Consider the following 16700-nt stretch of genomic DNA (forward strand, 5'->3'; position numbering starts at 1 on the left):
CCCGTCCCCCTCCGGCCCCCGGACCCTCCGTGGCAGGTTCCCCAAGTCTGTCGGGCAGGTCCTCTCCGCACGGCTCGTCCGGGGTAAAGCCAGGCCCAAGGGTCCCGAAGTCCGTCGGTGCCTTGTTGCCCTGCCGGCCTACCCCGGCCCCCGAGCCCCGGGCGCGCTGGCGTGGCACGGCAGAACAGCATCGAGCAGAATTCCGGTGGCCAGCTTTACCTCGCCCGGAGCCCGAAGAGGGCCGACCTGGCACCCCGGCCGCACGGCGAGCACGGCCAACACGGCACCACCGCGCACAGTCGGGAGTGGCGGGGCGTGGCGGGGCGCGGCGGCCGGGGCTGGCCGGGCTGCCTGGCACTCCAAGCTGGTCGGGCCGCAGCCCAGCCTCCTGACGCGCCAACACTGTTTCAGACAAAACAACCCCAAAAAAACCCAATTGCTCCCGGGTTGCAGGCAATCTAAGGTTCCTATAAGCGGCTCTGAAGCCCACGGTGCAAACATATATTTTCATGACTGCTCCCAGCCCTCTGCTACGAGAATTCACCTACGCAAGTGAAACCTTTGTTTCGCCTGCGCCCGGCGGCGGCGCCAACAGCACACCCAGTCCAAGAGAGCTGTTCATTGTCCCCGGGACAAGCGCCCGAACATCTACGATGAGCACCCGCTCATCTAGGCCCGTGTCCACGGCCCGCCCCGCGGTCTTCGCGCCGCGCGCGCGGGTTCAGGCGCGAAATCAGTTCGGGTCCCCGTGGCGGCGCAGCGGCGCTCGCGACGCGGTGCTCGGCGCGCGCCATCCGGGCCCGAGCCCCAGCGCCACTTTCCCGCGCTGGTTTCGCCCGCTGCGCGCGAGTAATCAGCTGTGAGCGCCAGCTGGACCCATTTCCGACCGACCGCCCAGCCAACCAGCGGCCGGCAAACGGCGGCAAACCGGCGGCTGGGCACCTGAACGAAATAGGAGCCGGGCGATGACGTCATGGATGTGTGTGTTTCGGGCCGTTCCGCGGAGAGGCGACGCGGCGGAGAGTGCCGCGAGGGGGGTTTACCGCGGACAGGTAGGAACAGGTGAGCCGGCGGGCGGTTTCGACCCCGTGACCCGAGCGAGGTCTCCGAAATTTTTAGCCGTTTCAAGAAGAACCGTTCACAAGTTTCGGTTCTTGAATGGTTTTGTACTCTGGTTCGTCGACAGGCGGCGTCTAAGCGGGTCGCTCCCGCCAGATCGAACAATGGAATGGGTAAGAGGCGCTTTTTCCAGATAATCGCGAAATTCTTGAGGTACTTTTGTGCTCTTTCAATGGAATTCACTGATATATGCTTCACATCTTGTTTAGGTGTCGGTCAAATGGTCGATTTCTAGTGCCACGGACAATAATCCAACCATGTTATCTTTCTTCATTGTTTTATCGGGTGCCTATGGAGGTAATAACAAAAGACTTTATTGGACAATGGTACTGCCCCTATATGGGATTTAGACGGTTCCTGATTGTTTGAATATTATTCTATATTTTATTCAGGTTCAGTGTAAGGATAAGGATACCTCGTTAACCATCTTACCTCAGCATTATGGAAAATCCTTCAGCAGGTAATAAATAATTAAGGGATTAAAAAATCAGCTACTAATTTTGCAGCATTCTATTCAACAATTGTCTTACAAATTTATAATATACCAATTTTTTTTCCAGATTCCCATTTGTACATGCCATTAAGTGATGAGTCCAGTGAAGATGAGAGCTCACGGTCTCCTCTTCAGAATCATAATTCGGAAACCAAAAGATGGAAATGCAAGTTTTGTTTGGTATCATTTCCCTCCCGAAAGGAATGTCTGAGTCATGAAAAAATTTGTGATAAATTTTATATTCCTCCCAAGAAATTCACCAAACCACAAGCATCAGAAGTATCAACGTCATCAGATCAAAGTGTTATAAAGTGCAAATTTTGTAGCAAAGTATTTAGTTTGCGGAAAAACTGTAATCGACATGAGAAGTCCTGTTCAGGAAATCAAGATACAAGTCTATGTTTCACTTGTGAATTCTGTGGGCTTACTTCCAATAGGAACGATAATTTCAAAATTCATTTCTCAAGGTGTAAAGGAAAACATGAAGCTCAAAATGAACTGCCATCTGCTTCAAACAATGTCAAAGTACTTGAGGAAGGAGTGTCGTACCAAACCTCTGCAACTGCAAAAGAGTCTGCTTTTGGTAAAGGAACTGGAGTGTCAAATAATAACAGGCGTCATACACCATGTTTGCATCCTAAGTGTGACCTGGAATTTTACCATAAATCTGACCTCATTGAACATTTAAAAAATTGTCATGAAGATATTTCTGTAAAGGACCCCATTTCAATGCAGTTTGATTCAGAGGATGATTTTAAAAAATGGAAGACTAAAGAACAAGAGCAAACATTCTCTTATTTTAGTCAGAAGAGTGGTCAGAATGCAAGTAAAATAAAATATCTGTATTGTCAACATGATGGATCATCTCATAATAAACGGAAAACTTCTCGCCTTAATGGCAAAGGCAGAATAAAAGTTGGTCATTATTGCATAGCAATGATGAAGGTGTGGCTTGATAAAGACAGGATAATTAATGTTATCTACTTCCCATCCCACAGCCATGTTTGCAGCCCTCAGGACTTTGTTCATCACCCAGTTTCTGAGGATCTGAACCTTTTCATAAATGAAAAGCTTGCGTGGGGTGTCTCACCAACCAAAATTTTGAAGGATGCTTTAGCTGAGGCTGTTCCCAAGTCATTTTCAAGAAATCAAATCATGCAATGCAAAGCTGCAGTTATCACTAAAAAGAGGATAAGAGAAAGAGCAAGGAAAATAAGAGAAAGAAGAAGGTTTCACAAGGATGAGGCAAAGGCATTGATGATGATGGTAAATCAACTGTCTACTGAGGATGATTGCGTGTTGCTATACAAGCCTTTCAAAAGTAAAGTAGTGATAGGTCCTAAGGAGATTGATGCTCTACCTGACAGTGAAACTTTATTTATGTTGGCTTTGCAAACCAAGCGCCAGGCAGAGCTGATGACAGAACACTGCCATAAAATAGTCTTACTTGATGAGACACATGGGACCAATCACCATAAGTACCAGCTTTTAACTGCTATGGTTATTGATGACAACAGAAGAGGTTGGCCATTTGCCCATCTGGTGACAAGTAAGAGTGATGATATCACCCTACAATATTTCTTCAGAACACTGAAATCAAAGCTGCCACCTGATGTAAAAGTTAATTGTGTCATAACGGATGATGCTCCTGCTCTCATCAATGGCATGGAGATGGGTTTTTCAGAAGAATTGGTCCACATTCTCTGCAAATGGCATATACTGAAAAATTTTAAGAAAAACTTACGACTCCATGTACCAGCTGGCATGGTTGAATCTATGATGCTAGAGCTCAGAGTGATTATGAATGAAATCAATGAAAAAAGATTCTTAGAACTGCAAGAGGGATTTATCAAAAAATATACAAACTCTTTAGAATGCAAGAGTTTTATTGAGAAGTATTATGAGAAGTACTACAAAGACAGAGCTAAGAAGTGGGCAATGTGCTTCAGAAAATTCCCCCATGCCAATATCAATACCACTGGTCATCTGGAGTCTTTCCATCATCGCCTAAAAGTTTACTTAAGAAGGAAAGTGAACAGACGTCTGGATGACCTTGTGAATTTTCTTCTGGATATTGCGTGGGATGACTATATCACTAGAGTTCGAGAAGCAACCACAGGCATTGCATTCAAACCTCAAGAAATTCTGGAGCGCCACAAACGAGGAATGCAAATTAAAGATGAAGATATTTTTGAGCTTGAACCTGATACCTGGGATGTGACAGCAACAACAGGGGGTCTCAAATATCATGTTGTCAGATATCATGAAGAGTGTTCTTTTGATCATTGTTTTTCAAAGTGCACTGACATTCCCTGTACTAAATTATGTGCTCATTTGTATTCCTGTTCTTGCCCTGATAACCATCCTCTTTGCAAGCATATACACAAAGTCCATTCAATTCAAATGCGAAGTAATGCTGTACAAGTGAGAGATAATGAGTCCAATAATTGTTTGGACTTGTGTGAAGAGGAACTTACCCCGTCAGTTGCTACTCCTACTACAAGTGGCAGTGATCAGGGAAGGGCCAGTAAGCGGCACTATCAGGACTTGCAGAAGAATCTAGATTTTCTTACCTCAATTTTGCATTCTGCTGAGAGCAAGCCTAATGCTATGGCTCATGCTGCAACAAGTACTAGTGAACTTGTTCTGAAACTGAAATATATGTCAGAGGGGGCAGAAGCTGATGATATATCTTCTATGACACCTGTTGTTCATTTCAATTCTAATGAAAAGCTGAAAACTCAAGTTTCCCAATTAGCATCATTTAACAAGCCCAAGAAAAGAAAAGCACCGAAAGACTACAAACTCAGTCCGACAAAAAAGGCGGCTGTGGTGAAAAATCTTCTGGATGTTATAAGAGTTACAGAAAATTTCACCCCATCTTTATCATATGCCTCCAGCCCCTGCGATGTAGTCTTAAAATGTGGTCAAGAAAAAATTACTTTGCTGAATTTGAAGACACTTGAGATGAAATTGTCTGAAGAGGAAAAAAAATTGTGCACAAAGTCAGACCCAGCCTTTCATACTGGTTGGCTCTCTTCCTCTATCATCAATACTTACTTGGATAAACTTCAAGAAATGTATCCAGCATGTCTGAGCTTATCATCTGATTTGGCTGTCAGGGCTGTTTATTATGGCATGTCAAACCAAAACATCTTAAAAAAAAAATTGGCTGGCCAGAAGGTTGAAGTCATACTACTCCCAGCTAACTTAACTGGAGCTCATTGGTGCATTGTAGCAGTATTTCTGAGAGGACTGAAACCTGAGATCTGGTATTATGACCCACTGCAAGGAGACCTGCAAGGAGATGCTGCCACGAAAAAACTGCTTTTCCAGCTTCACTCTGACCTGAAATCTATTTTCCCCCCCTCTTCATCTCATGAGGTTGCGGATGATATTATCTATGTTGAAGCAAAAAAACAAATGGACTCTATGAGTTGTGGAGTTTATGTTTGTTCTTTTGCAGAGCAAATGGCACAAAAAAAACTTTCCTATAACTTAATTGAGAATGTTCCTGACTTTCGAAGAACCATGTATGACCTTATTGTTGGAGGGTGCCTTAAGAGAAAAACCTACTCCGAAGAATCTTGTGGTGTGTGCCATGAAGAACTTTCCTCCTGTAATTCTCTTGATGACGATCATTGGACCACATGTGGTAAGTGTAATTCTGTAGACGATCAGTGGCTGACATGTGCCAAATGTGACCAGTGGTATCACATCCGGTGTGTTAATGTAGTGTCGGAGTTATTATGTGTATTGAATTTCTTAATTGTATTTTCCTATCAAAACATTTTAATTTTCTCTTTCGTTATGTTAAAACTAGATATCTAGTGATCTATTATGTTGTATGTGCAAATGTTTGTCCACCGTAATTGTTTGTTGAATTTAACAACTGTATTTTCTGCATTAAAATATTTTTATGCTTCTTTTCTACTGTTAAAAGTAAGTATTTAGTGACCCATATGCTCACTGTTTCTGGTTAATATGGGCTATTGTGTTTTATGACTGTTAATGTTCACTAAATTTTCCAACAATTATAAAATTTTGATTTTCTTTAGTGCGTTTTATATGTTAACTAGTTTCTTTCATCAATAAAAACCTCCAAAAATAAAATAAATTTTGTCGTCTAGTCTTTTATTTAGTTTAGCACACTATTAATAGATAACAAATTCACCTGACAAAGAACCTAATGAGTATCACTCAGACATTAAAATGTTATTCAAATTTATTTTCAAATACTTAGAGGAAAAAAAATCAAAGAACAGTCGTAGCTCTCGTTCGGGTTGGAACAACGGTCAAACCAATCATTTTGAACAAAAAAAATAATGAAAAATAAATTTAAAAAGTATTACTCTATCGGTATTTTGAATCGGCGTTCCCAATGCTCACAATGCATGTTCCGGCTGCCCCCGCCTCCGCCTCCGTCGCGCCGTGAAACACGCATATCCATGACGTCATCGTCCGGCTCCTATTTCGTTCAGGTGCCCAACCGGCAAACCGGCGACAAACTGACGCAGAGCGCAGCACTGTCGCTCCCCCACCACTCCCCCAATGTTGTCGCTGTCCCCCTTCCTCCACACCAGCACCACTCCTCTCACCCCTCCGCAGTGCAGTCTTGTCAGTGGTCGCTCGCACTTCATTCCATGCGTCGCAAAGTAACTGTTGAGCCTGTGAGGTTGTGGGTCCCCCCAGGCTCTGTCGATTGCTAAGTGTCGGAGAATGTGGTCCTTGGCGTCCAAGGACACTGCAAGTGTTTAAAATTATGTGCATCTAACTCGGATTAACCGCAGAAGCCTCACATCCCGCAAATGTAAGCACCTTGGTTAATGGCTACCGGCGTCTTCCTACCCAGTGCATCACATCATGGCATCTCGGATTTTGAGGATAACACACTCCTTTGGATTAATTATCAGTGCTGTGTACAAGTGAACAAGTGCGTGGTGCGAAAAAAATAGTGATAGTTTACTTCAAAACTTAGTGAAAACTCCTTATTACCATACATAGTGATACTCTCTAGTTCACCTCACTGGAATTTTCTTTGGACCATTTTCCGAGTTCTCAAGTATTATAAGTGCTCTCTTGCGTCGCCACATCACCCATGGCGACCTGGGGTTTTCTCCTGGAGAATAAGTGAGATGTGTTGGTCCCTGGAAATCACATACGTGGACTGGCTTTGCGCGGTATGTGCTCGTCAGGGCTGCACTTCGCGCGCGAAGGGAGCAATTACTAGGAAGCTAAATTTCCGTTCTTAAGTGTGTAGGCTCTCTACTGCAGTCATATTTTCTACTTCTCTCAGCTAAAGTTTGCTGGAAAGTTAACTCGGCCCCTAAAAATGTTCAGAAATTTCACGGGACGCTCTTTGATGCTATCCCATTGTTCCCGCATTCCGGCGGGAGATGACCCCATAGCATTCGTCGCCTTTTTTTCTTCACTAAGCAACATTCTATGTGTAACTCCGAGTTTTCTCTTGTCCTCTGGTTTTCTGATAGCTCCTTCTTTCAAATTTGTAATACTTGCAGTACAGATTTGAAAAACTTGTGACTATTTCGATATGTGACTATTGCAATGTGGCCCTTGTACCTCGCGGTCTGTGACCTAGTAAATCGAAACCACACGCTCATCATTGAATTTTTTTCTTATTTTTAACTCATTGTACAGTAATTTTCCACCTTTTTTATGTGGACTTGTATCTTAATTATTACATAGGGATGATATTAATATTTATCACTCATCAACTTAAAATTTTGGGCTCTTGCATGCCTAGTTCCTAACCATAATGTATATGCATGTACTTTTTTGTACTTCTTTTTCTTGTTCAGAATGTTTAATTTTCTGAAAGTTTTTCTGTGCTCTAGTACTCTATTTCCGATTTAACTGGAAATGAGCTGAACACTTGAAAATACCATTTATAATTTATGCACACGTTGGAGATAATCACACCTTTTTTGTGATTTTGTCTTATGAATATTGTTCATGTATTTGTATTGCCTACGTAGGGAAGGTTTTGATCAATTTTCCTTGGATATTTTCTAATTCTGGTTTTACCTGTCTTTGTAGAGGGACGAGAGAGCTTGTATGACGTTCACCTAAGCCTTCAAGAAGAACCACATCATGAGTCGGAGAAGGTAAGTTTTTTTGTTTAGTACTCAATTATATTTAGAAAATTCCTCTGTTCTAGAACGAAAAAGATTTTAGCTAAAGCTAATTAACCTTATACTTAGCTTAATAGTTACAAGTTATGCTTCTAGGGGACTATTAGATTATTTGGATCACAGATTATTTGAATGAAGCATTAACTATTTTAATTGCATTACAGCCAACCCACACTGCCAGCACTTCTGAAGAGGAAACGCCGAGACACCGACGACGGAGAGGTGTGTTCAAAGGAACCTGTTGAATATCTTCACTGTCTCTCTCTTCTCATTTAGAAGTTCTAACACATCTTGTTAGGTTCTTTCCTTACTCCTTACTGCATGTTCTGCATGGCCTTTACTAACATTGCATGTTATTTTTGCAGGATACACGACCACCTGGTCCACCACCCCCAGGACAGTGGCTTGAGGTGAGGCCATGTGTAGAATTTGCATTGCAGAGTAGAATGTAGTCTCATAGATGGTTCAGCAGCCTTAGCTCTTTCATATCATGCTAAAGTGTTTTCTTTTACTCTGGTTCCAGAATGCCGAATCATCGCAAGAATCATCAAATGTAGCATCAGAACAGGTAAGCTTTGACTTGAGTAACTGGAGTATGTAGTTCATCAAAAGCCAAGCGTTTCAATTTCTCAATTCTTGTTTTCATTTCCAGCATGCTGAAGAATTACCAGGACTGGATCCCCCCAGTGATGACAGTGTTGTTGTCTTATCAAGTGACGATAAAGAAAATGAATGTCCACCAATCAATTTTGAAATACCAAGTGAAGATCTGGGTTGCTTTGAAGTTCCATCATCTAGTGATGAGGCATCTTATGATGACTTAGGAAGTGAAAATGATGGTTGCACAGTTCTCAGTCCAGAACCTCCACCACAAACTTACCCCTTAACTCCCATAGATAATTGCCGTACCTGGAGCAGGTAAGATTTTTTAGAACGGATTTTCTAGGAACACTGCTCATTGTTTTGCTTGAAATGTCATGATTAATTCTGGTCTGTTATAGATTTCGGGGATCATTATGTCAACCTTCAGCACCAACCTCAGAGCGATCATGTCCTCTTCCAACATTCACATGGGCTGATGAGAAAAATGTTTGGGAGGGAATGTGTATGCAAGATGCATTATCAACAGAGAGGCGCAATGCTGACATGTTTGTCCACCACCCTCTTCTACAGCCCCGCATGCGGTCTGTCCTTTTGGACTGGCTAATAGAAGTATGTGAAGTGTACAGGCTTCATAGAGAAACATACTACTTGGCTATGGACTTCTTGGACCGTTACCTTGCACTTACACAACATCTTCCCAAGACTCAATTGCAGCTCATAGGTAAGCTCATTGCCTGGGAAGCTGAGCTAGTTCTCAGATTTTGTTTGTCTGCCTCATACTTATGCCATTATTGTTTTATCTGTGCAGGAATCACATGTCTCTTCATTGCTGCCAAAATGGAAGAGATTTACCCGCCTAAGATCGGCGAGTTCGCATATGTGACCGATGGAGCTTGCTCTGAGTCTGACATTCTATCAAAAGAACTAGCAATCATGAAGGTAATGCAGTCAGTCTGGCTAATCCCTCCAACTTGTATGATGCCCTGCCCCCTTCAGTACACACAATACCCCTGTAGACTAACAGTGGTGCTGTAAGTAAAAGCCTGTTGGATCTTCACTTTGCAGTCTGCCTGCATTGCTGAGACCCTGATAAGGCGACAAATTTTCTCAAATTGAGACACTTATTACAATGTTAACAATTATTGTAGCTTTAAGATGTAGATTCCTAAAGTATATTCCCTATCCCCATCCCTGCACTCCAAAATGTGTCTGCCTGTTTTTACTACCCACACAACTAACTTTTTTTCCTTTTTTCTTTCAGTGCTTGGAATGGCGAATGAGTCCCTTGACAGTGAATTATTGGCTTAATACTTATATGCAGCTGGTAAGCAGCCATCGGAGAGTGGTAGCACGTCAGCAAAGATCTGCTGCCAGAGAAAAACTAAATCGACGCATGAGCCGCTCAAGCTTAGGGGGTCTTTTTTCATCACCTCTGCAACCCGAAGTGCAAACTGCTCATGAAGAAAATCTTGGATCATCGTTTGTTTTCCCTCAGTTTTCTGGCCTTTCTTTCTCTGAAACTGCACAGTTGTTGGATTTGTGTACCCTAGATGCTGGGTGCTTGCAGTTTTCATATTCTGTATTAGCAACATCAGCCTTGCACCATACAGTGTCTAGAGAAATTGCCTTACGCTTCTCAGGTGAATAACTTATCAATTAATTACCTTTAAATCATGTGCTTGTTAGCTTCCCTTTCCTAACTTTTCTCTATGATTTCAGGACTGCAATGGACAGATATTCAATCATGTGTGAAATGGATGAAACCTTTTGCTATGACTCTTAAATCTGCTGGGCTTCCTCCCAGTTCATTAACTGATCAAAGTTCAGGCTCAACTCATAGCTCTGGCTTGAACAAAGCTGTGCCTAATATAGTTACAGATCACTCCCACAATATTCAAACACATTGTGTCAATTTGGAAATGCTGGTAAGTCAAGGAAACACGAGGATTCATGTGAATTATCATGATTTATGCAAGAGTGAAATTAACATCTTATTTTGGTTCCGCAGGAAGCTGCACAAACATATTCCGAAAAATTGGCACAAGATGATGAAGTTAAAGCTTTAGGTCTACTTACTCCCCCGTCCAGTGGTTGTAAACCCTTAGTATCGTCACATGGCTCAAACTTCACTTGATATTTGCATATTTTATTTCTGAGTCTGTCTTGAGTAGCAAATGAAAGACTGAATCATATGCAAATTTTATATTGTTACTCTGGATTCAAACACTGATAACTGCCATAAGTGTAGACTTCAGGAAACCCACTTTGTGATGTTTTTGTTTTACATGGGTATGCATGTCAACATGCAGGGTCGTGGTTAAGACAAGTATAGACGCTTAATATTTTTTTATGGGTACCTGAATTGTGCACTTTTCAAACTAGTCAAAATATTTTTCTGACTAATTATTTTGTACAAATAAAAATAGTCGATACCATAGCAAATTGCAAACTTGTGATGACAGTAATGAATTTTTAGTGTCTTATGAAATCAGATTTTCTGTTTTTTCTAAGATTTTAGTATACCAACACTCAAGACTCAGTAAGAGGATTCTCCCTGTGTAATATGAATTTATGAAGTTAAATTTCCCCTGCTGTTATTTTTATATAAATGTACATAGCTCCCTTTTGCATGTTTTTTCTTGTTAAAATGTCAAATTCATTAAAAAAAAATAAAAATAAAAAAACATAAAAAATGGAGCTCAAGGTCTTTTTATGTACATGAAAACTTTAAGTAAATTTTATTCGAAATGTTTTGATAATGTATTGGTATGGTAGGCAATTCACGCTGTGCCTTTGTCCACATGCTTTTCCAAAACTTGTTTCTTTGAAAACTTTTTAAAAAAATAAACGAAGTAATAACAGTATTCTTGTTTGATTTTGATTCTACAATCCCACAATGCCTGTAACATCAGTATTGGAGTTGTGAGACTGACAACAGGGTTCGTACCGGTCAGGGATGTCAGGGAAAATGATAATTTACTGAAAATCTGATAAGTCAGGAAAAAATTAAGAAATATAGTAGTTTGCGCGACGAGCATAGCATCGTGAACGTATGGGCCAATTGTGGCCATGATGCCTTAGTAAGAATGATAGTTATCTTTCTTGACTTATAAAGCATTATTTTATTTTTCTACGAAATAAGTCCGTTTTCCCCTCAATTTTGCAAAATTTGCCTTCTCTCTCAATGAAAAATTGTCAGGGAAAACCAGGATATTTTCATCTGGAAATCAGGGAAAAGTCAGGCATAAAGAATATACAGATCCGGTATGAAACCTGGACAAATTTATCTGCTAAATGTACACAATTCTTATTCTACAGACAAATGTACTTCTTAGTGTTCTCGATCGGGCGGGTATGGCCTAGAATTTTATCCCGCCTGGAGCTGTTTTAAATGGAGTCGGGCTAAAATTTTCGGTCTTACCCGCCCGATCGAAAACACAAACTTCTGTAAAAGTAGAACAAGGTAACAAAGGGTTAAATATAATGTGCAATTTACTTGGAGAAAAAATATAACTTTTATTTAGAAATGTTCTGAATTACTATGAGTATAATCTGATGGTTTTATCTGATCCAGCGGAAAACACCCACGGTTGTGTTGGATGGAAAATAACATCAAATATGCCAAAGTCATTGTTAGGCTCATGGTACTGCAGCCTCTTCAGAGGAACAATGAGAGGGTTCTTCAACAGATCACTGGAAAGAGATAAAGATACATACTTAGTGATAAAATTCTGACCACTGACTGTCATTAATCTTAATTGAAAGAAAGAGTTACAACTAGGGAAATAATTGCCAATAGCAACTGGAAAGTTTATACTTACTTGTACACCATTCCGTGTGAAACAATGACACTTCTGTCATCCGAGCCAGAGGCAAAGAGTGGGTAACGCTTATGATAAGCCACACCCCTCACAGCAGTTCCATGGAGACGTAATGTTTGGTATGGTGAAGTTGACAGGTCCAAATCAAACCACATCATCTTCCTATCATAAGTTCCCACAAGTAAATTGTCACCACCAGGGTGTATGGCCATAGATGATACCCATCGAGATAGTGTAGACAACTTTTTAACCATTTCTTGTTTCAATAAGTCATAAACACGAATATTTCGCTGAGTTGCCACAAATAGCATGGGTTGAACAGGGTGGAACAAAACACATTGTACCAGACCCTTACTTCTGCTGAAGGGAACTTGAGACCGCCTCTTAGAGAGTTGGTGGATAACAACAGAACGATGTATACCTTCTGGCATAACTGTGGCGAAATAATCACCTCGGCCATGCCAAGTGACCTGCTTAATTTCCTTGAAATGATTAATGACAACTCGAATGCCTGAAGCCCATTCCTCATCTTTGGCTTGTTCCCATTGCACAGCCGCTTTAACTCTCTCTGGAACTTTAAAATACAAATATGGGGTTTGTAAAAGACAAAAAATAGTTTGTACCTACAAAAATAAACAAACTAGGACTTTGACTAAGATACTTACTAACTGATGAGTCTTCTGGTTCTTCTTTGAGAAGAAGATCAGTTTTTGCTATTACTAAACTGTCACCAACACCAGGATTGATTAGCAAAAGTTTTCGATCTGCAGCTACAGCCACAATGGAGAGTGCTTGGTTTGGACACCAACACACACTTCTCACAACACCTCCAACATTGATTGTACGCAGACACCTTCCTGTTGAAACTTCCCAAACTAGGACAGAAAATAGATTGAACCAAAAGTAAATTAATCATATAGCACATAGAATGAGTGCAATACATAGAAACAAGAAGAAGATTGATATCATACCTTTGATAGTTAAGTCATCTGATCCTGAAATCATAAATTGACCTTTGGGATCAACAGTGATACAGCGAACCATATCGGTGTGCCCTTCATAAACCATAGACATGGTGGTAGGGAAAGGTTGTAGATCTCTAGGACTAGGTAGTTTAGGAACAAGGTCTTCTGGCTCAATCATCAACTGGAAAGAAATAGCCATTATCAGATACACATTCTTTGATTCTTCTTGATAAAACATTACAGGATTCATAATCTGGTTCAGGGCCCACCTTCATTTTAAGGGCACGTGGACACATGTAGAGATCCAGACAGCGTAAGAAACGTTCTCTAATGTACCGAGGGTATGAGGGTACTTCTCTAAGGGACTTATATTTCTGAGGCACAAAGTGAATTTTCCTCTTCCATGGAGTTTCCTGGCATTTCTTCCATTGACGAAGCTGGAAATAGGACAATGTAGTCAAACTCATTCAATAAAAAGTGAGAATTACTAGAAAAAAACCCAAAAACCAAACAAAAAAAAAAAACACATCACTTATAATTATTAAGGAATAAAGCGAAATTGACATTACCTCTTCTTTGTCAAGCAAATATTCAGCTGGTGGATTGTAGGATTCGGCATGTCCTGGTAGATGTCGTTTGGGAGCTGGTAGATGATTTTCAATTCGACGCATTTCTTCAACAGAGTTATCATCAGCCCCCCACAGCATGTAAAAGTTCTTCTCTCTCTTCTTTCTTTGCTCTTCAGCCAATTCACTCCTAGTTTTCATCCAACCCATTTTAAGGGCATGGACATATTTTGATACCTTTGCTGCCTCAGACTTGCTTGGTAAGAAGGATCTTTTGTGTTCTGGGAATTTCCGCAGAGGTGTTTTCATCACATCTGATGTGAAGTATTCTACCCAGGGCTGAAAAACAAATAATTAACATTTAACAAATAACAGAGATAAAAATTAATTAAGAGAGCCCCAAATAAATGAAAAATACAGAAAGAGCAGAATATAATATCTTACAGCTGTGTCATCAAAAGCAGCATCGGGTATCTGTCCACTCTGCAATCGTTTTATAAGTTCTACATCACGATCACTGAGGACAACATCTTGACCAGTTTGAGGATCTTTCACAGTTCGGCTAAAAAAAATATGTTAAAATTAAATCATGACAATTATAATCCAAAATTGAGTACTTATTTTTTATTTCTTTTTAAGGAAGTAGTAGCTGTGCTGCACTTACAAGAAGTTGGGGTCTTCCATACGCTTTAGGAAGAAATCCAAGGTGTCTCCAGTCTTGGGTTTCATGATGGGTTTACCATCCCAATCATAGCCAAGATGAGGATACTCATCATACCAATTCATGGGTATATTACCAACTGTATTGCGGATATCCTGAAAAACAGGAGAAAAAAAAGTGGTATTGTAGTCCTAGTGAGGGGAGGTCTAAAAAAATTTAGGCTTAAAAGACAGTGTGTAATATTCATCAAAAAACAAAAACACTATAATTCTGGAATATAGTACTTTAGTGTATTTTTTTTAAAATACTTGCCTCTTCATCAGATGTGTCTCCACTTTCATACTCATCCTTAGAAGTTCCTTGAACATTGCTATCCTTACTATCCTTGGAGTTTATAGATTTAGAGGGGTCTAGATGTTCTTCAGACGCAGATTCATTTGATTCTGTAGCTAGAGTGCTATCCTGAGACTTCACTTTAGTTTTAGTGACCTTTTTGACATTCTTTAATAGATTTTCAGCATCATCTTCACTGGAAGCATCGGATTCCCACTCCAAGTCACTTTTGTCTTCACTGTCATTCTCCTCTTCATTCTCATCTTCTTCCTCAACATCTGAATCATCTTCCTCCTCTCCGTCATCAGATTCATTTTCGCCTTCTTCACTATCGGCGTCACTACTATCCTCAGTATTGTCTTCATCTATATTTTCTAATTCTCCCTCTGACTCATCGCTTCCCGACTGATCACCTTCCTGGTCCGAAGAGTCAACATCAGAGATTGTTTGAAGATAATCCTCCTGAAGGAAAAGAAAAATAAATGATGTGAAAAATACTTTGATAAAAGTACTATAAAACTACAATGACAAACATATTGTTAGTAAGCTTGGGGGTATGTCTTTACAAAAACTATACGAACTACATCTACTGAAAGCGTAAAAAAAAATACAAAATCAGATAAAAGAATCAGGAGACTTAAATTATTTGCTCGCATACAATGCAAAAACACGTATGAACACCATGTAAATATAACCTAACAAACAATTGCAGACGACTAGTTATACGCCCTTTAAGTAACTGTGCCTCAGCCTGCTGTTAGTCAAAATGCACTGGACATCCTCTCAGCTCAGGAAAAGTTCGACGACCTTACTTCTTTCTTTATCGAGTAAATTCTCACATTTATTTCAAGTGGCGTAGACCCACGTGAGAGATCTGTGGTACACCACCGGTGAAGTTCAACCACACATTCATATGACGACCGAGTGACTACAAACGACAAATTGAAAAAAACATAAAGCTTACCTCGTCTGATTCTTCTGCACCATTTTGAGCCGTCAACGCGTTATTTTTCCCATTTTGTTCGACTTTTTCCAATTTTCGTTTGGACGCAGCTCTGTTCGTGGCCATGTTTTCCCTGGTCAGTGCCTTGCATGAGTCAATGTTTACTGTTTGTTTGACAACCATGCCTTCTTTCCAACTTTTTCTTTGTTTGGCATGGGTAGCGCAGACTCGCCAAATCGGCCACTAAAGGGTTGCAAGAGTTCAAATACCACAAATCCAGTTGAAACGGACCTCAAAGCGACGTACACTACACTCTGTCATCGCCACAAATGTCTGCGGAGGCCCGCACGGCCACGTTGCGAGGTGAGCGCTAGCGCCCCTCTCGGGCGGCGGGCGAACTCGGTGACATTTGGTGGGATTGGCGGTCGGTTTGGCGGGTTCGTTTAGTAGCGCGCCAGAGCCGCGCCGCTCTAGCCGCGCCTCGCCGGTACCCCCTGCGCCCCGCACCGCGCCCCCGCAGCGCCCACCTCGCGCCCTCCTCGCCGGGAACAGGACCGCGTGCGCGTGGATCGAACCGAATCCAATCGGGGGAATCACGGGCGAATGACGGAGTGCCCCACCACTGCAGCATGGCCGAGCGGTTCAAAGTGACCAAGTCGGGCGACGGCGGCAAAGTACGGACCTACGGACCAGCCAAGGCGCAGGTCCTTTCCCAGGCCCAGGACGCCGATGACTCGGACCCGGAGAGCGGCCTGCTGCGGTCGCGGAGGACCTCCCAGGATGGCAATATCGGTACGTGACGCGCAGTGGCAGGGCGACTAGCATGGAGTGAACGACTGCGGCCCGCCTGACCCCCACTAACGCCAGCGAGACATGCAATCGAAGGAGTACCTCACAAAATAGCGTTTGTACGGCGATGGTATCTGGACATGCGACCAGCCTGGCCTGCCGGCGGCGGCGCGCGGGCGGCCTATCTCCCGCGGCGGGGAACTCCATCGCCATTGGGGGAAGATCTCGCGCCGTACAAGAGAAATCCATCGGTTA

General features: G+C 41.9%; 3 protein-coding genes across 5 annotated transcripts; 2 read left to right on the forward strand and 1 right to left on the reverse strand.

Annotated features, from left to right (window-relative positions):
• Positions 1-919: 919 nt before the first annotated feature.
• LOC113211795 (uncharacterized) lies at positions 920-6742 on the forward strand. Its single transcript, XM_052270499.1, has 5 exons — positions 920-1232; positions 1329-1416; positions 1512-1579; positions 1680-5267; positions 6630-6742. The coding sequence occupies exons 3-5, from the start codon at positions 1561-1563 to the stop codon at positions 6740-6742; spliced, it is 3720 nt and encodes a 1239-aa protein (XP_052126459.1). The 5' UTR covers positions 920-1232; positions 1329-1416; positions 1512-1560.
• Positions 6185-11231, forward strand: LOC113211788 (G1/S-specific cyclin-E1). 3 transcript variants are annotated; one of them, XM_026430264.2, is made up of 11 exons: positions 6186-6422; positions 7670-7737; positions 7929-7986; positions 8130-8174; positions 8288-8332; positions 8417-8682; positions 8766-9088; positions 9176-9306; positions 9629-10007; positions 10087-10292; positions 10376-11231. In XM_026430264.2, the coding sequence occupies exons 2-11, from the start codon at positions 7724-7726 to the stop codon at positions 10499-10501; spliced, it is 1593 nt and encodes a 530-aa protein (XP_026286049.1). In that variant the 5' UTR covers positions 6186-6422; positions 7670-7723; the 3' UTR covers positions 10502-11231. The 3 variants fall into 3 exon arrangements, with proteins under 3 accessions (XP_026286051.1, XP_026286049.1, XP_052126465.1); XM_052270505.1 differs by lacking the exon at positions 6186-6422 and adding an exon at positions 6774-6792; XM_026430266.2 differs by lacking the exon at positions 8130-8174 and having other exon boundaries at positions 6185-6422.
• Positions 11232-11858: 627 nt separating this feature from the next.
• LOC113211787 (ribosome biogenesis protein BOP1 homolog) lies at positions 11859-15948 on the reverse strand. Its single transcript, XM_026430262.2, has 10 exons — positions 15678-15948; positions 14693-15175; positions 14384-14535; positions 14164-14281; positions 13723-14058; positions 13423-13590; positions 13160-13334; positions 12854-13063; positions 12189-12762; positions 11859-12060 (listed from the first exon to the last, which is right to left on the reverse strand). The coding sequence occupies exons 1-10, from the start codon at positions 15837-15839 to the stop codon at positions 11907-11909; spliced, it is 2532 nt and encodes an 843-aa protein (XP_026286047.1). The 5' UTR covers positions 15840-15948; the 3' UTR covers positions 11859-11906.
• Positions 15949-16700: the final 752 nt, after the last annotated feature.

The sequence above is a fragment of the Frankliniella occidentalis genome, unplaced genomic scaffold (genome assembly GCF_000697945.3).
Source record: "Frankliniella occidentalis isolate FOCC.00 unplaced genomic scaffold, Focc_3.1 Scaffold125, whole genome shotgun sequence".
NCBI lineage: Eukaryota > Metazoa > Arthropoda > Insecta > Thysanoptera > Thripidae > Frankliniella > Frankliniella occidentalis.

Excerpts from the sequence above, each read along its gene's own strand:
- LOC113211788 (XM_026430264.2), top strand. Across the intron at positions 9,089-9,175 it reads GACTCAATTGCAGCTCATAG|GAATCACATGTCTCTTCATT; the intron begins GTAAGCTCATTG and ends TTATCTGTGCAG. Across the intron at positions 10,293-10,375 it reads GTGTCAATTTGGAAATGCTG|GAAGCTGCACAAACATATTC; the intron begins GTAAGTCAAGGA and ends TTGGTTCCGCAG.
- LOC113211795 (XM_052270499.1), top strand. Across the intron at positions 5,268-6,629 it reads CGATCATTGGACCACATGTG|TTCACCTCACTGGAATTTTC; the intron begins GTAAGTGTAATT and ends GATACTCTCTAG.
- LOC113211787 (XM_026430262.2), bottom strand. The coding sequence starts at position 15,839 with ATGGTTGTCAAACAAACAGTAAACATTGACTCATGCAAGGCACTGACC. Across the intron at positions 14,282-14,383 it reads ATGGAAGACCCCAACTTCTT|CCGAACTGTGAAAGATCCTC; the intron begins GTAAGTGCAGCA and ends TATTTTTTTTAG. Across the intron at positions 13,064-13,159 it reads AGATGACTTAACTATCAAAG|TTTGGGAAGTTTCAACAGGA; the intron begins GTATGATATCAA and ends TTTCTGTCCTAG.